At 46.2% G+C, this 23,908-nt stretch overlaps 1 protein-coding gene across 1 annotated transcript in view; it reads right to left on the reverse strand.

The window, feature by feature from the left end:
- The window catches only part of LEMD2 (LEM domain nuclear envelope protein 2), a 67,275-nt gene extending 43,693 nt beyond the window's left edge, over nucleotides 1–23,582 (reverse strand). Inside the window, exon 1 of the mRNA XM_068265511.1 lies at nucleotides 22,267–23,582. Coding sequence (XP_068121612.1) covers nucleotides 22,267–23,566 — 1,300 coding nt within the window. The 5' untranslated portion in view covers nucleotides 23,567–23,582. The remainder of the gene's footprint in view (nucleotides 1–22,266) is intronic.
- Between the last annotated feature and the right edge of the window lie 326 nt (nucleotides 23,583–23,908).

Below are 23,908 nucleotides of genomic sequence, written 5' to 3' on the forward strand. Positions count from 1 at the left end.
AGAAAAAAGAGTGCCACACAGTTTTGTGGAGAAAAAAATTCCCTATAGGGCAACTATGGTATGTACATGGCAAGGTATTAAAAGACCTCACTAAAGGCCTCGTCCCCACTTGCTAATCTCATTTTCAACAGTGCGTGTGACACACAAGAACATCAGAAGTTGCACTGCCTGATGTTTCCCATCTATGTGTTGTGATTAAGTGTGGTAATGGAATATATAGTTAAATGCAATTTTGTGCAAACGCAGTGCGATCCCATGCATTATAAATGGATTTGATCTGCATCTGCAAAGAAGTGTTAGCTATAAACAATATTAAATTATGCAGAAACACTAGATTTTGATAGCCAAAAGCAACTCCAAGGCCCCTTCCCCACTCGCTGCTTGCAACACAGGTGGATGTAGCAACGCACGCCCCCGGCTTTGCTCTCCGATGCGGTGCAGATCCCATTTATTTATAATGAATGGTGTTACATTACATTTGCACAAGAAATGCATGCAGCCATGCGTTGCGATAAAGAACGGAATCACAAAGCATGAATAGAGACAGACAGTGCATTTCTGACAGCCTTACATGTTACACACTGTGCGTTGCTGAAGCTGCATGCAGGAACACACAAGTGGAAACTATGAATAGAAGAAAATCTGGTGCGAGTACCACAGCGACCCCCTCTCAGCCGAGTTACCTGGTAAATTGTTACAGTAGTTCCCACTCAGTGCTGCAGCGGACAGCTCCTGCTCACCCTCCCTCTCCTCTGAACAAGAATGGGCTGTTTGCCAAGCAGCTCATCTGCGCACTGATCATGAGTAAACAGTCACCCAAAGCAAATATGGGCAACATTCTCCCCCGTGCACATATAGCTTTGCTTGTTCAACAGTTTTCCCTGTTCATATACTGACACATTAATGTGCCAACTGATAACCCATTGACAAGGGGTCAGTTTTGTGTATGCATACTAGTCAGAAATATGAAAATTTCTGCCTTATGCCTGTAAAAATATTAATGACTAAAAGAAATAGGAAAAAGGAATTGCATATTTATTTCAATATGTTCACCTTTTTATAGTGGTAGAAAGCCATTTTCATTACAGCTCCTACAAGTAATGCTTATTATTATTTAAAGGTATGCAGAATAAGCCTGCCGCTCCCTACTACCGCTCCAAAGTTTGCCACAAAGAAAATGCATTTCCATTAACAAGCTCTATACTACTGGGACACAATTATAATTAATATTCACAATACAACATTCCACTTGAAATCACAGAATATCATACCAATTTTAACAAACTTGTAGCATAAAAGAACAGCTAAAACAAAAAAAAAAAGGTATTAAAAATGAGACACCCTTCTATTAGATTGTGGATGACATTTAATTTAATCACAAGGTGGCACTTATTACTACAGCAGGGCACTTCTCTATTTCAGACTACAGATGACATTTCATTTAGTCTATCTTTGCTATTTATTATTACAACCAAACTATTAGCCAGCAGCAGGTTATATCATTTAGCCTTCCCTTCAGGCCAGGCGTGCTATTTTTTTTTACTTTACGTAGAAGGCATAAATGGGCTATACGCACTGCAGAAAGGCCATGAAAATGGCTACAGAACAGAAGTGGGTGTTTTACATGGGTCACAGATACTAATCTGAATGTTAAAGAAGAGCTCTGCCTATTGTAGATCATAAGGTTTTTTTTTTTTTATTGGGGGGGGGGCAGTATGGCACAGCAAGCGTAGTTCTATTTAATATAAGAAATAGAATATTAGATTAGAATATTAGATAAGTTACTTTGGATAAAAAACATTAAGGCCCTGTTCACAGTGGTCAGTTGCGTTGTAAAATAATCCTGCATGTCAACTCACTGCTCATAAAATTCTATGGGCCAGTGTTATAACTGATCACATTATCCTAATGTGCTGCATGCAAGCTTTGTATTATAGTCTATAGCCTTTGCAGTTCATAGTCATAACGTGTGCATTATGCAACGGACCACTGCGTAGCTAGCGTACAAAAAATAAATAAAAAGTTAATTTTATTCAAAATAAATAACAAATATTGATAAAAAAAAACAAAAACACAGAGGGAGCTATCGGACCCCGCCAACAGAAAGCTCTGTGGTGGGGAGAAAGGGGATGGGGAAATCACTTGTGTGCTGACTTGTGCGGCCCTGCAGCTAGACCTTAACCACTTCCCTACCACGCTATTTTGTGCTGATCGGTGCTGCGTGGGCTCTCCAGCCCGCAGCACCGATCAGCTAGCAGCCAGGCCGATCAGACTTCCCCCCTTTTTTCCCCACTAGGGGGATGTCCTGCTGGGGGGGTCTGATCGCCGCCGGCTGCTTGCGCTTGCGGGGGGCTCTTCAAAGCCCCCCTCCGCAGCGCTTCCTGGCCTCCTTCCCCTTCCCTCCCTCTCCCTCCCCCTGTGAGCGGCGCAGGACGGATTTCCGTCCTGCGCCTGATGGGATAGGCTTTAGCCTATCAGATGCCGGTGATCCCCGGCCAATCAGAGGCCGGGGATCACCGATCTCCTCTACGGCGCTGCTGCGCAGCAGCGCCGTATACATGTAAACACCGGGGAAGGTCTTCCCCGTGTGTTTACATTTACCCTGCGAGCCGCCGATCGGCTCGCAGGGTGTTCACGGAGACACCCTCCGGGAACTGACATGGAACGGCCGCTCGTACGAGCGGCCGTTTCCATGGAATACACTTCAGGATTCAGGGGCGTGTATATACGCTCCGAGAATCCGGAAGTGGTTAAAGAGAATCTGTACTCTAAAATTCTTACAATAAAAAGCATACCATTCTATTCATTATGTTCTCCTGGGCCCCTCTGTGCTGTTTCTGCCACTCCCTGCTGCAATCCTGGCGTCTAATTGCCAGTTTTAGACCTGGAACCCACTACAAATCGCTAGTACAATCACTAGAGTTTTTAATAAGCGATTTGTAAGCGATTTACGGCACTTTTGGGATCGATTTTAAAAAGTGTAAGCTTTTTGCCAGCGATTTGCGATTAGTGTTTTTAATGCCAATTGGTCCTTTCAATGTATCATAATTTTATTTACAGTTTGCAATCGCACTCAAATCGCTAGGTGTAGCGATTCATGAGCGATTTGCCAGCGCTTCAATGTAATGTACTTTACATTGAAGTGCAAAAGCTTTCAAAATGCTGCATGTCTTGCGATTGCGATTTTGCTAATCGCAATCGCTACTGTGGAATTTGTTACATTTATTTACTTTGGCAGAGCGTTTAGGGAAAGCGATAGCGATTCAAAGCGCTCCCCAAACGCTCAAAAAAAAAAAATCGCTCTAGTGGGTTCCAGCCCTGAGGCAGTGTTTACAAACAAAAGACATGGCTGTTACCAGAATGTGTTAGGCTCAGAGGAGCTCACTCTGTGACTCACACAGAGCCTGCAATGTTATAAGTGCAGGGTGTGTATAGCTTCTATCCTATCACAAGCTGAGCTGCACATTCCAGCCTGAGTCCGACAAAGCCATCAGAGAAAAGAAGATTAGATTATATAACAGAGAGAATACAGCCACTGTGCTACTAGGACAAGCTGCAGTAATGGCCCATACTCACGAGGGACTTTTGTCGCCTCAACACGCGGCGCGCGCGTGTTGCGGCGACAGGTTGCCCGTGAGTATGGGCCGTCGCACGCGTGTGCACCCCGAACTATCGCCCGTCGCTCATGTCGCCATGCGATTGAAAGTTTCAATCGCATGGCGACAGTCGCCGCCGCACCTCCCCCGCAACTGTCGCTAGTCCGCGTGAGTACGCGGACTAGCGACAGCAACCTCCAGTGTGGTAAATGGAGCTTCCGGCGGGGGGAGGAGGAACGTCGGCGACAGCTTCCGTCTCGCCGCTGGTCCCTCTTCCGCGTGTGTACGCGGAGGGACCTGGCGAGGAGCTGTCGCCGGCCTGTCGCCCACACGCTCACGTGTGCTGGCGACAGGCCACTTCTGCAGCCCGTGAGTACGGGCCATCAGACACACCACATTAGAACAGGTATAGGAACTTATAGGATAGAAGAAATAAGGCTGAAAATGTTGTTGCACAGTCTCTTTAAAGCTGCAGTGGCCCAATTAGTAAAAAATGGCTTGGTTTTTTAGGGGGGTTTACAGCAACCTCCAGTGTGGTAAATGGAGCTTCCGGCGGGGGGAGGAGGAACGTCGGCGACAGCTTCCGTCTCGCCGCTGGTCCCTCTTCCGCGTGTGTACGCGGAGGGACCTGGCGAGGAGCTGTCGCCGGCCTGTCGCCCACACGCTCACGTGTGCTGGCGACAGGCCACTTCTGCAGCCCGTGAGTACGGGCCATCAGACACACCACATTAGAACAGGTATAGGAACTTATAGGATAGAAGAAATAAGGCTGAAAATGTTGTTGCACAGTCTCTTTAAAGCTGCAGTGGCCCAATTAGTAAAAAATGGCTTGGTTTTTTAGGGGGGTTTACCACTGCGGGCCTCAAGCAGTTAATTATATTTTTGCTCTTTTGGAGCTCAAAAATGTAACATAGATAAGGTGAAAACAGGTGAAAACGCTTTGTAAATCATACCTATTGATGGGAAAAAGTGTTCTATTTAAGTTCAAGCATGTGCAGCTACAGGCAAGGGTGACGCTGAAAGGAGGCTCCAAAAGTTTGTACTGCAACAAGTGGTAGAAAACGTGTGCCTGCAGCAGGGAAAGCCATTTTAAATCCTGTCTTTTCTCAGATCTGATCTTATATTAGACCGGTACAGTGGCAAGGTGGTATGTGATTAATATAGATATTAAGCATTTCCCACATCTACTACACACATGCCCAGCTTCACATCTACCTCTGCCATGACTATTAGTAGTCCTGCTGCTTTGAAAATTGTGATGGAACTAGCGCTCTTCTACACTTTTGGGCCAAACCCCTGACATGTATACTACTACGGTATATAGCTATTTCTACAATGACTTCTATTAAGCCATAGAAAACCAACATCTTCCTAACTTGATGCTTTCAAAATCAACAGAATTCATGATACCAATAGTGGACGGATGTACACATTACAAAGGCAAGAGCAATTTTTGAATTCAGAAGGCAAATTAGACAAAAGATGGGAAAGCTTTAGCTTATTCCTCCAGTGTCATTAAATGGTTTGGCAGCCTAGATACATTTATAGACCTTTCCTGCTAGACTTCAGTAATCAATCTCTGAGTTACACTGTAAGGCTAGGATCACACTTAGCATAAACGCTAGTTTTGCGGAAAATGCAGCGTTTTAGCCGCTAATGGTAGTGAATGCGACGCATCAAAAACGCATATGCATTTTTATGCATTTTACAACATGCGTTTTTAAAAACGCTGGTTTTGTAGCATGATTTTCAAAAACGCATAAAAAAAACACACATAATGAAAGTCAATAGTAATGCAATGTAATGCGTTTTGTATGCTTTTTTTTAAAAAAACAATTTATTTTTTTTGATGCCAGTGTTCTCTCCATTATTTTTTTTCCAGCTGGGTGGCATGAAAGAGTACCCGGGTGGCATGAAAAAGTAGAAAAAGGTGGGGCAAGATGAGAGAATGCAGGGCCGGTGCTTCTGTGCGCAACTGTGCTTACAGCATAGGAAGAGTTGAACCGATCAAGCGCCAACATCTTCCTCAGCGCAGTACAGAGTCACTAACTGTCCCTCGGAGGAGCTCACAGTCTAATCCCTACCATAGTCATATGTCTATGTATGTATTGTGCAGTATATGTATCGTAGTCTAGGGACAATTTTAAGCCTAAGCCAATTAACTTATCTGTATGTTTTTGGGATGTGGGAAGAAACAGGAGTACCCGGAGGAAACCCACGCAGTGGTTATGCTGCCCTCCAGGCTGCTGCTGTTCCCTCCAAAAGATCTCCAACCACAGCTGATCGCAGGCTACTGTGCATGCAAGGTCTCATCTATGCACCTCTCTTGCTCATGCTCCTGTAGTCTGGAGCATTCTGCGTTTATGTAGTTTATTTATGCGTGAACAGCGCAGGCACAGAATCATCCTGGCCACTGGAGCACAACTGAGAGAGGTGCAGACGGGTTCACAACCAGAGTCTGGGATCTTTCAGAGGGAACAGCGACACACTGGAGTAGATTGGAACTACAGCAAGGGAGCTGATAAGACTGCTGGAAGAAGCCCCAGCTAAGTAACTAACGCCCCTCACCCAATGAGCAACGCAATAACATGTAAATCGTGGTGGTCATTTCCCACTAGCATGCATCGGTTTTTCCGCATTGCAATCGTCGCATGATCGTGCTCCGTTCCCGGCAGCTATATGCCACAATCACGGGTAGTGGAAATCAGGGCTGTGGAGTCGGAGTCGGAGAGTCGGGCAATTTTGGGTGCCTGGAGTCGGAGTCGGGAAAAAAAATGCACCGACTCCAACTCCTAATGAATTTGTAACTGTAATTAAAATAGAAAATATGATAAAATGTTCTATTTCTCAGATAATAGTCATTAAAAATAATGTATATATACAGTATATATACAGTAATAGCTGTGCTTAGTCCACAAAAATGAAATAAACTCAAAATTAGTTACTTGTGCTGCTTCAATAAAGCAGTCCCCGTATTTTTAAGGTCAGATATACATATCTGATTGTGACTGTATATATGATGTGTACACAGGAATCTCTTATATATACTAAATAACATCTATGAAGTTAGAATAAAGCCTGATGTGTAGCTGTGTCACTAATAGAGATGGTCAACGAGATGGAAATAATTCTGCATTGATGCTGATTTATGCAAATGTATGCACTCCCTTTGCTGATGAAATCAAATAATTTGATATGTTGTTAAAATTTGGTTTGGTGACTACAAATTAAAGGGTAACTGAGACGGATGAAAAGTAAAGTTTTATACATACCTGGGGCTTCCTCCAGCCCCCTTCAGGCTAATCAGTCCCTCGCTTTCCTCCACCACCCGGATCTTCGGCTATGAGTCCTGGTAATTCAGCCAGTCAGCGCTGTCCGGCCGCATGCTGCTCCCACAGCCAGGAACATTCTGCACCTGCGCAATAGTGCTGCACAGGTGTAGTATGCTCCTGGCGGCGGAGTGTGTGCATGCGCACTACGCCCGACTGGCTCAAGTACCTGGACTCAAAGCAGAAGATCCAGGTGGTGGAGGAGGACAACGAGGGACTGATTATCCTGAAGGCGGCTGGAGGAAGCCCCAGGTATGTATAAAACTTTAATTTCATCTGTCTCAGGTTTACTTTGTTACACAGTAGTACTATACTCTACATATGCACTCCCCACAAAGCTGCAGGGAATTCACTGAGAATGCTGTGCACATTGAACACAGAGGTGTTGTCTGTTTACAATCCCCTTATTCCCCTGCAGAGTACCTGCACATCATTCTTACATGTACCCACACTTACATTGCCTAGGGCAGCGGTTCCCAACCGGTGTGCCGCGACACACTTATGTGTCGCAGCAGCACCGGCTATGTGTCGCCACTCTGCTTGCCGTTCATCTCCCCCGCTCTATCTCCTCCCCGCTAATTGCCATTCTCCTCCTATTAGTGCAGGACTACAAGAAAATGGCTGCCGCCGTCTGCATTTGCAGACATCGGCGGCCATTTTCTTGTAGTCTTTACTAACTACGAGTCAGAGGGCGTAGGCGGAGCATTGAGGACGGAGCCAAAGTCTGGATGCTTGGAGGGAAGGAGGATAAGGGGCAAAGGGGTGGCCATGGAGCGGTGAGTTAGGGAAGTTTCTTCCTGTGGCACTGTGTGAGCAGCAGTACACTGTCCCTGTACCAATCATATAGAATACTGTCCCTCAAGCTATTCTGCACCAGCAGCAGCATTAGCAGCAAATTATTCCTGCAGCCCAATGTTTATTGTGCAGCAGCATTGTGTCCCTCTAACCACCTCCCCCCCACATTGTGTCAGCAGCAGTATATTGCAGCAGCATCAGCAGATTGTCCCTGCAGCCCCCATTGCACCAGCAGCAGATTGTCCCTGAGCCCCCCATTGCACCAGCAGCAGATTGTCCCTGCAGCCCCCATTGCACCAGCAGCAGATTGTCCCTGAGCCCCCCATTGCACCAGCAGCAGATTGTCCCTGAGCCCCCCATTGCACCAGCAGCAGATTGTCCCTGCAACCCCCATTGCACCAGCAGCAGATTGTCCCTGCAGCCCCCCATTGCACCAGCAGCGGATTGTCCCTGCAGCCCCCATTGCACCAGCAGCAGATTGTCCCTGAGCCCCCCATTGCACCAGCTGCAGATTGTCCCTGCAACCCCCATTGCACCAGCAGCAGATTGTCCCTGCAGCCCCCCATTGTTCCAGCAGCATCAGCAGATTGTCCCTACAGCCCCCCATTGTTCCAGCAGCATCAGCAGATTGTCCCTACAGCCCCCATTGCACCAGCAGATTGTCCCTGCAGCCCCCATTGCACCAGCAGCATCAGAAGATTGTTTCTGAGCCCCCCATTGCACCAGCAGCAGATTGTCCCTGCAGCCCCCATTGCACCAGCAGATTGTTTCTGAGCCCCCCCAATGTTTCAGCAACATCAGCAGATTGTCCTTGCAGCCCCCATTTTACCAGCATCAGCAGATTGTCCCTGCACCACCAGCAGATTGTCCCTGCAGCCCCCATTGCACCAGCAGCATCAGAAGATTTTCTGAGCCCCCCATTGTTCCAGCAGCAGAAGCAGACTGTCGATGCAGCCCTTAATCATATACATGAAAAGCTCTAGCCCTCATTTTCAAGTGTGTTCTGAAAAATGCACTTTATTGATTTTCAAATTATTATCCTTATTTTTCTATCATACGTGACACGTCACGTATATCTGAATGTTTGGCGTGATGTGACGTGTCACGGATATCTGAATGTTTGGCGTGATGTGTCACGACCTGGAAAAGGTTGGGAACCACTGGCCTAGGGCCTGATAGATGTTCTTTGTTCCGGTTGTACCTTTTACAAGTACTCTTACCAAGGACTAGTTTTAGTCTAAAGGGAATAAATATAGTAGTCTACATATCCTTCTTACTTCAGTTGTCTTGTAAAATTCCTAAGCGTTGGCAGTTAAGAGACGAATTTCATGTTACATACTTTTAATCAACAAAATTGTAATATGCAAATTAGAGGAGTCGGAGTCGAGGTCAGTGGAATAATAAACTGAGGAGTCGGAGTCGGTGGATTTTTGGACCGACTCCACAGCCCTGGTGGAAATTGTAGGTTGCGTGATCGCATCGCGATCGCGCTTCCCAGTAGAAAAGAGCCCTTACATCCCCACCCGGCTACTTTTTCATGCCATCTGGCTGAAAAAAATCTCTGGGGAGAACACTGATGAATATTTTCTTTGCTACCAATGTTCTAGTAATTATCCGTACTACACAACCAATGCATTATATCATTTCTTTTTACGCTTCAGTGTCTCTTTAAAGGGGAACTTCAGCCTAAACAAACATACTGTCATTAAGTTACATTAGTTATGTTAATTAGAATAGATGGGTTTTTATATATATTTTTAAAAAATAGATAATTTTTTACCAGCCCTGTTTTAAAAGAACAGGCAAATGTTTGTGATTCATGGAGGCTGCCATCTTTGTCATGGGGGCAGCCATCTTTTTGGTTGAAAGGAGGTGACAAGGAGCAGGAGACACAGTTCCAACTGTCCTGTGTCCTGATAACCTTTCCCAGCTGCACACGCTAGGCTTCAAATGTAAGATTCAAAATGTAAAAAAAAAAAAAAAAAAAAAAAAAAAAAAATTGCACCAAAACAGCAGAATGAGAGCAACAACATCAGAAATCCCATCATGCTTTGCACAGCATCAGGGGAAAAAAGCCCGGGCAGTTTTCTTCTGTGCAGCTAAAAATGAGGCTTGGATAAGAGAAACAAAGTTCTGATGCTATGAAACTGTTAAAGAAACACCAGGCCTTTTCAGTGCTGCCGAGTAGGTTTTTAGTCCGGAGGTTCACTTTAAGGAATGATTACTGTTCAGCCACTGTTAAAAGGAACCTTAACCCAGGCAAAAAAAAAAAAAGTTTCACTTACCTGGGACTTCCCCAAGCCCCCTGCAGCCGTCCTGTGCCCTTGCAGCTCCTCGAGTGTGCTCTGGGCCCTGCCGCTGGTTAGTTTAGCTTTCCCGGCAACGCGTACTCTTCACCTTCCTCGCAGTCAAGCATGTCATGCATAGTATGTGTGCGATTCCAAAGAGATCAGCAGGACAGCCAGGCAAGAGGTATTATTTAACCACTTAAGCCTATCTGGACGAATATATCCGTCCAGATAGACTGTGCAGCTGCCTCTGCCTGAGGCGCGTGATCGCGCATGCTCCCGCCGTCTGCTGTTAGATCCCAGATCAATGAATGGAAATATAGTCCCCATTCATCGATCAAAGTCCCCAGCAGAAAAACCGACTGCCCGTTAGAGTCCGCAGTCTTTCTGCGTAAAAAAAAAAAGTTTCCCTTCCTCTTTCTAGTCCCTGGAAGCGAGGTCGTTCGCTTCCAGGACTTTTTGACTGTGGCCATCTTGTGGCCAAATAGTAAAAAACTACACTTGCATACATGTTTTAATATATAAATACATCATATTAAATTTAAAATTAGCCGTTTACCTCCCACACCAAAAATAACCCAAATAAAAATTTTAATAAAAAAAAAAAAAATTATAATTAACCCCCTTGGCGGTACGCAGTTTCTGACGCTGCATCCGCCAGGAGGTTTTTGCCCTCCCCCAAATTTATGAACGCTTTAGCTAGCATTTTGCTAGATAAGCGTATGTATTAGGTTGCTCCGGTCCCGTCCCCCCCCATGCCCGCCAATCGCCGCCGGCTATACATACCTCGCCACGATCCCACGCAAAGTGCAGTTTTCTTCCGGCGTTGCCATGGCGACGATCGGAGATGACGTTATCGACGTCATGACGTCAGCCGCAATCCCGATTGCAGTCATCGCGAGGCCTGGAGCCGACGTGGGAACGCTGGGGGATACATATACCGGCAGCTATTACGGGCGATCGTGGGGGACCGGAGCAACTTTGTGCATACGCTTAGCTAGCGAACCGCTAGCTAAAGCGCATTGCACCATTTTTGGTTTTTTTTTAGGTTCTGGGGCCATGTGATCCTCCGCAGCGGCTACCCCGTATGTAGCACAGGGTTACCGCTAAGGAGGCTAAAAAAAAAAAAAAAAAAAAAAACATAAATAGTTACCTAGCAGTCTGAACTTTTTAAATATGCATGTCAAGAGAGTGTATTAATAGATTGTTTTTTAAATTATAAGCTTGTAAATACTGATGGACCCAAACTGAGAAAATGCACCTTTATTTCCAAATAAAATATTGGCGCCATAAATTGTGATAAAGACATAATTTAAATGGTGTAATAACCAGGACAAATGGGCAAATAAAATACATTAGGTTTTAATTATGGTAGCATGTATTAATTTTAAATTATAAATGGCCACAAACTGAGAAATAATGAATTTTTTCCATTTCTTTCTTAATCTTTCTGTTAAAATGGATTTAGGAAAAAATAATTCTTAGCAAAATGTACCACCCAAAGAAAGCATAATTAGTGGCGGAAAAAACAAGATATAGATATAGATCATTCCACTGTGATAAGCAGTAATAAAGTTATTGGTGAATGAATGGGAGGTGAAAGTTGCTTGGATGCATAAGGTGAACAACACTGTGGGCTGAAGTGGTTAAAAGGAAAAATATATTTCCCTGCCTGCATGTTGGTGGGTGCGGTCCATGGCAGGGTTTCTTCACCAGTCACCGCCTCTCATCAAGGTGCTGATCTTCCCATCTTCCCATCAACACTCAGGTTCATTTTTTGTCACAGGTGAAAGTGAAACTGAATTTCATACTCTCCGGCTCATCCCTGATCTCCATAAATCCTGCTCCACTCAAAAACATAATATTTTGAAATTACCTAGGTTTTTTCGCCCCAGTGCCAGTTGTGAGAGGGCCAGGAATTAAAAAAAGACCAGGTAGGGGTCAATGGCATACAACAAACAGGTGACTCCTTGCTTTGAGCTAGTCACCACAGTATGTAGTGAACAACTCTCCACTACAATTGTCCTTTCTAGTGCAGCACTGACTCCATTCAAGTACACATACTGGGGCAGCATTGTGCCCAAAAATGTGTACTGCAGTGAGAACACCACACAATGCTTTTTATGACACCCTTGTAGATCAATTTGGTGTGGTATATTGCAGGGGTCCCAACCACCGGGCCACGGCTCACTGCTGGTCCGTGGGCAGTTTACAGCTGGGCCGCGGCAGGTCTGGCCTCTCACCCCCCCCCCTCTCCCTCCGCAGCCGCGGCTCCTGTTGCCTTATGAGCTGGTGGCCGCTTGTTTTTTTATAATCCCTAGTGGCCGCTCTCCTCCACGCTCTATCGTCTATAACAGCAGCGCGACTCGCGGCTGCTAAAGAGGAAGGAAGCAGGAGCTCTCCTGCTTCCTTCCTCCTTAGCAGCCGCGAGTCGCGCTGCTGTTATAGACGATAGAGCGTGGAGGAGAGGGGCCACTAGGGATTATAAAAGAGCAAGCGGCCGCCAGCTCATAAGGTAACAGGAGCCGCGGCTGCGGAGGGAGGGGGCACTTAGTCCTATACTGGGGCAACTATACCAGCTATACAGGGGTAGCTATACTAACTATACTGGGCTAACTATACTAACTATACTGGGCTAACTATACTAAATATACTGGGGCAACTATACAGGTCCTTCTCAAAAAATTAGCATATTGTGATAAAGTTCATTATTTTCTGTAATGTACTGATAAACATAAGACTTTCATATATTTTAGATTCATTACACACAACTGAAGTAGTTCAAGCCTTTTATTGTTTTAACATTGATGATTTTGGCATACAGCTCATGAAAACCCAAAATTACTATCTCAAAAAAATAGCATATTATGAAAAGGTTCTCTAAACTAGCTATTAACCTAATCATCTGAATCAACTAATTAACTCTAAACACCTGCAAAAGATTCCTGAGGCTTTTAAAAACTCCCAGCCTGGTTCATTACTCAAAACCGCAATCATGGGTAAGACTGCCGACCTGACTGCTGTCCAGAAGGCCATCATTGACACCCTCAAGCAAGAGAGTGAGACACAGAGTAATTTCTGAACAAATAGGCTGTTCCCAGAGTGCTGTATCAAGGCACCTCAGTGGGAAGTCTGTGGGAAGGAAAAAGTGTGGCAGAAAACGCTGCACAACTAGAAGAGGTGACCAGACCCTGAGGAAGATTGTGGAGAAGGACCGATTCCAGACCTTGGGGGACCTGCGGAAGCAGTGGACTGAGTCTGGTGTAGAAACATCCAGAGCCACCGTGTACAGGCGTGTGCAGGAAATGGGCTACAGGTGCCGCATTCCCCAGGTCAAGCCACTTTTGAACCAGAAACAGCAACAGAAGCGCCTGACCTGGGCTACAGAGAAGCAGCACTGGACTGTTGCTCAGTGGTGCAAAGTACTTTTTTTGGATGAAAGCAAATTTTGCATGTCATTTGGAAATCAAGGTGCCAGAGTCTGGAGGAAGACTGGGGAGAGGGAAATGCCAAAATGCCTGAAGTCCAGTGTCAAGTACCCACAGTCAGTGATGGTCTGGGGTGCCATGTCAGCTGCTGGTGTTGGTCCACTGTGTTTAATCAAGGGCAGGGCAGGGTCAATGCAACTAGCTATCAGGAGATTTTGGAGCACTTCATGCTTCCACCTGCTGAAAAGCTTTATGGAGATGAAGATTTCATTTTTCAGCACGACCTGGCACCTGCTCACAGTGTCAAAACCACTGGTAAATAGTTTATGGACCATGGTATTACTGTGCTCAATTGGCCTGCCAACTCTCCTGACCTGAACCCCATAGAGAATCTGTGGGATATTGTGAAGAGAAAGTTGAGGGACGCAAGACCCAACACTCTGGATGAGCTTAAGGCCGCTATCGAAGCATCCTGGGCCTCCATAACACCTGAGCAGTGCCACAGGCTGATTGCCTCCATGCCACGCCGCATTGAAGCAGTCATTTCTGCAAAAGGATTCCCGACCAAGTATTGAGTGCATAACTGAACATAATTATTTGAAGTTTGACTTTTTTTGTTTTAAAAACACTTTTCTTTTATTGGTCGGATGAAATATGCAAGTTTTTTTGAGATAGGAATTTTGGGTTTTCATGACCTGTATGCCAAAATCATCAATATTAAAACAATAAAAGGCTTGAACTACTTCAGTTGTGTGTAATGAATCTAAAATATATAAAAGTCTAATGTTTATCAGTACATTACAGAAAATAATGAACTTTATCACAATATGCTAATTTTTTAAGAAAGGACCTGTACTAGCTATACTGGGCTAACTATACTAAATATACTGGGGCAACTATACTAGCTATACAGGGGTAGCTATACTAAATATACTGGGGCAACTATACTAGCTATACAGGGGTAGCTATACTAACTACATTGGGCTAACTATACTAGGCTAAATATACTGGGGCAACTATACTAGCTATACTGGGCTAACTATACTAGCTATACTGGGCTAACTATACTAGTTATACTGGGCTAACAATACTAGTTATACTGGGCTAACAATACTAGTTATACTGGGCTAACTATACTAGTTATACTGGGCTAACTATACTAGTTATACTGGGCTAACTATACTGGTTATACTGGACTAACTATACTGGTTATACTGGACTAACTATACTCCAAATCTGGGGGGGGGGGGGGAGAATTCACCTGCCACTCCAATTGGGGGGCTGCTTTCGCTGCTACCCCCCCCCCCCCCCCCTCCGGGCCCCAGAGAAAAGTTTGGTCTGGATACCGGTCCCCATGCTGAAAAAGGTTGGGGAACCCTGGAATACAGCACAGCATCACACAAGCCCTTCTTGAGTGAGTCAATGGCATACTGGAGGTGCGGTAAGAGACTGCACACCTCCCAATACACATAGCGTCCCACAGCTAGGGATTTTTTTCAGGGGGAAGGCTTATATTTCAAACATGTTTGAAATATAAGCTAGGGCTTATTTTCAGAGGAGGTCTTAGGGGAAACACAGTATTTACATTTGTTTTGTATATTTTTTTTTTTAAATAGGTGCTCAGAAGGCTTTAACCATTCTATTGCCCATGCCTGCACTTCTCTCAGACAGTGGCTATATCTGGAAAGCTGCTTTGTAGTGTACTGTATCCTGTCCAGATGTGGCTACACTGTGGCCAATCCAGATGTGGGTACACTGCTGAATTTGCATTTAAAAACCCTGTGTTAGTAACGCAATTTTGTTAGTAAAACATGAAAAGACCAATAACACAGGCTTTGACCTTTGCACACAATTCAGGTCTAAAATAAAACACTTGGTCCCTTTTGATAAGTATAAATAAGGACAATGATTCTAGTCTGCACACCGACTAAAGGTGGCCATACACTTATAGATTTGCAGCAGATTTGACCATCAGATAGATTTCTGCCAGATGCCTGTCAAGTCCAATCTGACAGGAATCTATCTGATGTGTGGCACACACTAGAAACAGATTTCCAATAGATTTCAGAATTAAATCCATTGGAAATCTAAATGCATTATTGGACCATTAGATCCAATGCAACTCTATGGGCCATGGATCTGCTACCAGCAGCAGATCGATCTAGATCTTCCATCCTGTCAGATCAAATCCATCGAAAACGGCCACAAATCGATCGATATGAAAGAATCGATTTCTGTTCGGTCGATTCTATAGAATTGAAATCGACCAGTGTATGGGCCCCTTAAGGGTTGGTGCACACCACAAGAGCTTTTTAAACGTTAGAGATTTTAAAAGCTATTGCTAATGCAATGCTATGGGGGATTTTTTTTTTTTTACAAAATCACATCGCTCCTGTGTGCACACACACATAGGATATCATTAGAAGGCGCATTTAAAATTACAAACCGCTCAGAAAAGCTCTTCTGGTGTGCACCAGCCCTAAGGGTAGGTACACATATAATTTGGATTGCTCAATTTTACCACTTCCATGTGTGTAGTATGACAGTTTACCTACACAATTTGCTCGTAGTATGTAGAAAATGTATTGACCCTCATACTTCATGGAAGTAGTAAAATTGTCCACTTTCATGTGTGTACGCACTCTAAGGGCTGATTTACACTGGCCACCAGGTGCGTCCTGTTTACCAATGCTAAAAGGTGTTTCTAGAACAGAGCAGAAAATCATTTGGCATCAGTTCCTGTTGTGTTTAGAGCACCCTACTGGGACACGGAAGCACCAAATATAGAGACAACACAACCAAGTAAAGCGTTTACACAAATGCAAAAAATAGTACATTGTTTAAAAAAAAATGCTTTCATCTATCTGAATGGACATCGCTTGAACCACGAACACCTTAGGCCACTTCACACAAGGTTTTGCATTCACCATGTAGCAGCTGCTCCCCAACAGAATCCTCAGATTTGTAAAAATGCTGTATTTATACTTACATGGGGCCTCCTCCAGCTCCATGAGGTTGTGGGCTCCCTCACCATGCTCTCCAATCTCCCCCTATCTCGTTCGGCAATCTTTCATACGTGTGTGGCTCGGCCATGCGCGGGCCCCCTCTCATGCTCCCAAAGCCTGGGGTGTGCTGTGCCTGTGCAGTAGTACTGCACAGGTGCAGAATGCTCCCGGGAGCAAGTGTGCTGTCAAGCATTTGCAGAAGAGCATGACTGGCCAGATTACCGGATGAGATATCTGGCAGAATGGAGTGGCCAGAGAGGATGGCGAGGGAACCCACGCACCTCAGGGGCTGGAGGTAGCCCCAGGTAAGTATAAAATACAGCATTTCTACACGTCAGGTACATTTTAACAGCATTTGCTACATTTAGAGAGAATCAGTAAAAAGGCAAAAAAAAAAAAACACCAAAAAACAACAGGATCCTAATGAGGTTTCACTCCGCAGCCAATCTGATCCAGCACTGGCATCGACAAAAAACCCCCAATAATAACATCAACCATTGCATGCAGGTGCACCAGCGGCTTTTCACTCTGGCTCCAGCGGAAATAGTCAAGCCCGATGAGGTCGCTCTACTGTGCAGGGGACATTCAGGGGTTCCAGCGCTGGATCACCTCTGCTGATAAGGATGGGAGGAAGCCTCTTTAGGATCCAGAGGCTTCCACTTACCAAGTTTAGTACCCCCTAGAGGCACTTATTTTACCCTTCAGCTACACTTTAAAGAGACTCAGAGACGACAATCATAATAGATTAATACATACATGGGACTTCCTCCAGCCCCATTCGCATGGATCACTCCCACGCCACCGTCCTCAGCCTTCTGAATCGCCTGTACCGGGTCCCATCACTTTGGCCAGTCGACGCAAGCGCAGTGCGCTCCCTCCGTACTGCGCAGGCACGTGCATAAAGCAGGAGCCAGCGAGACGGAGTCCCTGCGCATGCGGAAAACTGGCAGCGTCCAGTGGAAGTGACGGGACCAGGTACCGGCGATAGAGGCGCTGGAGGACAGCGGCGTGATAGCGATCCATGCGGATGGGGCTGAAGGAAGCCCCAGGTATGTATACATTATTATATTTTGTCTCTGAGTCCCTTTAAAGAGACTGTATCTAAAAAAAATGGTCCCTAAGGGGTACTTACCTCGGGAGGGGGGGAAGCCTCTGGATCCGATTCAGGCTTCCCTGTCCTCCTATATCCCACGGTGGTCTCGCTGGGCACCTCTGAAGCCACAGCCGACAATTTGTTGCGACATCATATAGATGCTTGCTACCTGGTAGCGAATTAAAGTGCCAAGTGGACACCACCCTCTCAAATTGCTAGGTTTCAGATAGCTAGTAGTAAACCCCGCCCACACTATTCTGAAATTCACAACATTTTGTGCTGTAGAGGGTGCTGTGATTGGAGAACCGTTTCTTGTGAAGTTTCCTGCTATGTCCCCTAAACTAGTGCCCTGCCATTTAGCTACATTAAATTGCAGCAGGAAGGGGCTCAGTGATCTAACAAGGGCCACCTGTAAGAAGGTCGCGTTCGCGATGGTCCTGGCATCAGGGGGGATTGGTGGCAGGGGACAAAAGTCGATTGGTGCCACCGCGCTGCCTCCCACTCGTTTCCACTGCTTCCGCCGCCCATCGTTAGATTAAAGAGAACCCGAGGTGGGATTATATTGTGCTAGTGGGGCACAGAGGCTGGTTGTGCACAGCAACACCAGCCTCTGTTGCCCCATGGTGTGCCTCAAAGACCCCCCCTGCGCGCCGCTATACCCCCGCAGTGCTGGCGACACGCAGCGTGTCGCCAGCACAAGGTTCGCCGCGTCACTTCCCTCCAATCAGCGGGAGGGAAGGGACACAGGCGGGTAGCGCCGATAAGGAGGAGGCGGGGGAGCGACGCTGACAGACAGCGCTTAGGTAAACATTGTCGCCAGCACTGTGGGGGTATAGCGGCGCGCAGGGGGGGGGTCTTTGAGGCACACCATGGGGCAACAGAGGCTGGTGATAGTGTGCACAACCAGCCTCTGTGCCCCACTAGCATAATAAAATCAGGGCTGTGGAGTCGGTCCAAAAATCCACCGACTCCGACTCCAACTCCGACTCCTCAGTTTAGGATTCCTCCGACTCCGACTCCTCTAATTTGCATATTACAATTTTGTTGATTAAAAGTATGTAACATGAAATTCGTCTCATAACTGCCAACGCTTAGGAATTTTACAAGACAACTGAAGTGAGAAGGATATGTAGACTACTATATTTATTCCCTTTAGACTAAAACTAGTCCTTGGTAAGAGTACTTGTAAAAGGTACAAACCGGAACAAAGAACATCTATCAGGCCCTAGGCAATGTAAGTGTGGGTACATGTAAGAATGATGTGCAGGTACTCTGCAGGGGAATGAGGAGATTGTAAACAGACAACACCTCTGTGTTCAATGTGCACAACATTCTGAGTGGATTCCCTGCAGCTCTGTGTCGAGTGCATACTGTATGTAGAGTATAGTACTACTGTGTAACAAAGTAAACCTCAAACAGATGAAATTAAAGTTTTATACATACCTGGGGTAACCTCCAGCCCCCTTCAGGCTAATCAGTCCCTCGTTGTCCTCCTCCACCACCTGGATCTTCTGCTATGAGTCCAGGTACTTGAGCCAGTCAGGCGTAGTGCGCATGCACACACTCCGCCGCCAGGAGCATACTACACCTGTGCAGCACTATGGCGCAGGTGCAGAATGTTCCTGGCTGTGGGAGCGGCACGTGGCCGGACAGCGCTGACTGACTGAATTACCGGGACTCATAGCAGAAGATCCGGGTGGTGGAGGACAGTGAGGGACTGATTAGCCTGAAGGGGGCTGGAGGAAGCGCCAGGTATGTATAAAACTTTACTTTTCATCCGTCTCAGTTACCCTTTAATTTGTAGTCACCAAACCAAATTTTAATAACATATCAAATTTTTTTATTTCATCAGCAAAGGGAGTGCATACATTTGCATAAATCAGCATCAATGCAGAATTATTTCCATCTTGTTGACCATCTCTATTAGTGACATAGCTACACATCAGGCTTCAGTGGCGTAGCTACAAACCTCTGGGCCCCAATGCGGAATCTGGATGTGGGCCCCCCCCCCCCCCACGGCAACAACAGCCCCCCTCCCCCGGCAACACCCGACGCACACACATATCCAAATCCCTATAGCCAGCTATAGGTCCCCCCAGTATAGGTAGCCAGGCATAGGTAAGCCAGTATAGTTGCCCCCGGTATAGGTTAGCCAGGTAGGTGCCTCCAGCATAAGTAGCCAGTATAGTTGCCCCCAGTATAGGTTAGATAGGCAGGCGCCGCCGGTATAGGTTAGATAGATAGGTGCCCCCAGTACAGGTTAGCTAGGTGGGTGCCTCTAATATAGGTAGCCAGAATAGTTGTCCCCAGCATAGGTTAGATAGGTAGGTGCCCCCAGTATAGGTTAGTTAGGTAGGTGCCTCCAATATAGGTAGCCAGTATAGTTGCCACCTGTATAGGCTAGCTAGGTGCCCCGAATACAGGTTAGACAAGTAAGTGCCCCCAGGTTAGATAGGTAGGTGGCCCCCAGTATAGGTTAGATGAGGTAGGTGCCCCCCAGTATAGGTTAGGTAGCTGCCCCCCAGGATAGATTAGGTAGCTTTCCCCCAGGATAGATTAGATTAGGTAGCTGCCCCCAGGATAGGTTAGATTAGGTAGCTGCCCCCAGGATAGGTTAGAGTAGGTAGCTGCCCCCCAGGATAGGTTAGAGTAGGTAGCTGCCCCCCATTATAGATTAGGTAGCTGCCCCCCAGGATAGGTTAGATTAGGTAGCTGCCCCCCAGGATAGGTTAGATTAGGTAGCTGCCCCCCCCCAGATAGGTTAGGTGGGTAGCTGCCCCCCAGGATAGGTTAGGTAGGTAGCTGCCCCCCCAGGATAGGTTAGGTAGGTAGCTGCCCCCCCCAGGACAGGTTAGGTAGGTAGCTGCCCCCCCAGGATAGGTTAGGTAGGTAGCTGCCCCCCCAGGATAGATTAGGTAGCTGCCCCCCAGGATAGATTAGGTTAGGTAGCTGCCCCCCCAGGATAGGTAGGTAGCTGCCCCCCAGGATTAGGTAGGTAGGTAGGTCCCCCCCCTATAATGAAGGGGGGAGCCGCAGCTGCGGGGAGAGCAGCCCGACCTCTCCCTCCCTTCCTCTCCCCTGGCCCTCCCCCCTTCAAATGCAGAGTGCGCGGCGCACGGAAGCGCTGTAGGCAGAACTCACCTCCGTCCCTGCGCCGCTGGTCTCCTCTCCTCCCGCTCTGTATAGATGTTGTTACACACTGCTTCCTGTTTAGCCGGAAGCAGTGTGTAACAGCATCTATACAGCGAGAGGAGATCAGCGGCGCTTGGAACGCAGGGACGGAGGTGAGTTTCAGCCTACAGCGCTTCCGTGCGCGTCACTCTGCATCTGAAAGGGGGGGGGGCCCGGGGAGAGGAAGGGAGGGAGAGGTCGGGCTGCTCTCCCCGCAGCTGCGGCTCCCCCCTTCCCAATAGCGTGCACGGCGCACGGGCCGCACTCAGTCCTGGCCGCACTATAAAAAGACATGGGCCCCCCCGGGCCCCTCCCCCGCCTCTTCAGGAGCCGGGCCCAGTCGCGCATGCGACCGCTGCGACCTCTATTGCTACGCCCCTGTCAGGCTTTATTCTTACAGCATAGATGTTATTTAGTATATATAAGAGATTCCTGTGTACACATCATATATACAGTCACAATCAGATATGTATATCTGACCTTAAAAATACGTGGACTGCTTTATTGAAGCAGCACAAGTAACTAATTTTGATTGGTTTATTTCATTTTTGTATACTAAGCACAGCTATTACTGTATATATACTGTATATATACATTATTTTTAATGACTATTATCTGAGAAATAGAACATTTTATCATATTTTCTATTTTAATTACAGTTACAAATTCATTAGGAGTCGGAGCATTTTTCCCCGACTCCGACGCCAGGCACCCAAAATTGCCCGACTCCACGACTCCGACTCCACAGCCCTGAATAAAATCCCACCTCGGGTTCTCTTTAATGAATGGGAACTTTGTTCCCATTCATTCATCTCCCCCTCTAGGCCACCGTGATCGCAGGCATTAATGAGATGCATGCATCACTGCCGAGTAACAGCTACGCATTACTTCCTATTAAGCATACTTATTGTACGCTTATAGGAAGTATTGTGCGAGGACATCTTGTGGCCAAACAGTAAAATTACACATATACATTAGGGTCAAAAACATTTTTAGTATGCATGTCAAGAGGGTATATTATTATTACATTATGGGCATGTGATTAGTGATGGATGTAAAACTGAAAAAAATGCACCTTTATTTCTAAATAAAATATTGTAATCATACATTGTACTAGGGATATAATTTAAATGTTGCAATAACCGGGATAAATGAGCAAATAAAATGTGTGGCTTTTATCCACAGTAGAATGTTTTATTTTAAAACTATAATGTCCGAAAACTGGGAAATGATTTTTTCAAAAAATGTTTCTTATTAATCCCATTAAAATGTATTTAGAATAAAATAATTCTTAGCATAACGTACCACCCAAAGAAAGCCTAATTGCTGGCGGAACAGACAAGGTATAGCTCATTTCATTGTAATAAAGTTATTGGGGAATAAATGGGAGGAGCACTGAAATGTGAAAATCCCTCTAGTCCATAAGGTGAAAACAACCCGTGAGCTGAAATAATTAAACTCTATTCTTCAATCCTTAGAAAAAATATATACTATGTGAAAGCAATACAGTGAGATTTTAGCACAGTATTTGAAAGTAACAAGACATCAAACATTCACTTACTATCATTCTGATCTTTACTGTAAAATACCCCACTCTTCACAACCAGAATTCCAAGAAAGACGATAACTAGAAGTACTGAAAGAGCCCACAAGAGCCTTGACAGATAATATTCCATAGCTCTGCTCCAGTTTGGTTTATTTTGTGGTTTTCCATGGCTCCCATATTTAGAAAGCTGATCCTTTGCTGTCCAACTTCTGTGGGTTCCTGGCACACCATATTGATACAAACTTCTGTCCTGTTCCCTATTTGTTAGCAAGCCTGACAAGCTGCTCCTTTCTCCTATTGGTCTTGATCTCAGCTCCTGCCCCAAGCTGCTCCTATAAACAGAAGTACTTGCAAATCTGTCCCCTCCCAATGGAGACCTTATGTCCTGTCCCAAACTACTGCTATAATCAGCAATACTTCCTGACGACCTTTCTCCTCCCAATGAGGACCTGCCTTCAAGCCCCAAGCTGCCACTATATGCAGCAGTGCTTGCAAGGCTACCTCCTAAGAAGGATCTGGGTTCTTTTATCGAGCTGCCACTGTAATCAGCAACACCTCTTGCAAATCTATCCTCTCCCAAAGAGGACCTGGATCCCAGCCCAAACCTACCACCATATTCAGCAGTGCTCGCAAAACTACCTCCTCCTAAGGAGGACCTGGGTTCTTTCATCAAGCTGGCACTGTAATCATCGGTGCCTCTCCCAAACCTCTCCCCTCCTAAGTATCCGCCTTCATGCCCAAGACTGCCACTATAATCAGAAGTGGCTCTCCCAAACCTGTCCCCTCCTAAAGAGTACCTAGCTTCCTGTCCCCTCGAACCATAATCAGAGGAGTATCTTTCAAATCTATCTGCTGGCAGACTCCTACTCTCATGCTCCAAGTACTCAGTAGTTCTTGGCACACTTTCCCTGGTCAGCGAGGACCTGTCACTTCCTCGCGGTCCTGTGTCCTGCAAGTGAGTGGGAAGACTACTAAAACCAGAGAACAATCTCCCTTCCTGCCTCTCTTCCCCCCAACTGTCCCTACGGGGAGCCCTCTCGGGCTTCTGGCTTCGTACAGCCGGGGTCGCTCTGTACTCTGCCCAGCGCTCCAGCTCGTCCTCTCCGCCGCCGTCGTCGTCCTGCAGGTCACGGTGCCGCTGTCCTTCATCACTTCTCCTGCTTCTTACGTTCTTTTTAGAACTTTTAGAACTCTTGGAAGCCTCTTCTCGTAACTTCTGAAGTTTTTTTTCCAAGACCTTCCGCGTGCTGTCAGTAATTGGCCCCGGTGTGTAGCCCAATGCGAGCAAATCCCGCTTCAGCTGCTCGTCCGACATCTTTCTGGAGGCTGCTGTAACGTCACTTCCGCGGCGATTCCTTAGCGCCATACTGCTGAAGGGAAAGTGGGCATGTGCTGCCAGGAAGCTGAACTTGGGTGTCGTGGATAGGAGGACTGCCTGCTGTTCGAACGCCACAGCATTACAAGCTTGTCTATAAAAGGAATCTTGGCATGCTAAGGACCTGCATGGAAAATTATTTTAGTTTTGAACAACGTCGAAAGGAGTTAAAACTTACTACTTTATTGCTTTATCCCCAATGTAAAGATTTCCCCTCATTTCCAGTCGATAGAACTTGTATAATCCTTTGTGGTTTAAATTAGCATACCGCCCAATTTTTTG

Source organism: Hyperolius riggenbachi, chromosome 2 (assembly GCF_040937935.1).
Source record: "Hyperolius riggenbachi isolate aHypRig1 chromosome 2, aHypRig1.pri, whole genome shotgun sequence".
NCBI classification, from domain to species: Eukaryota; Metazoa; Chordata; class Amphibia; order Anura; family Hyperoliidae; genus Hyperolius; species Hyperolius riggenbachi.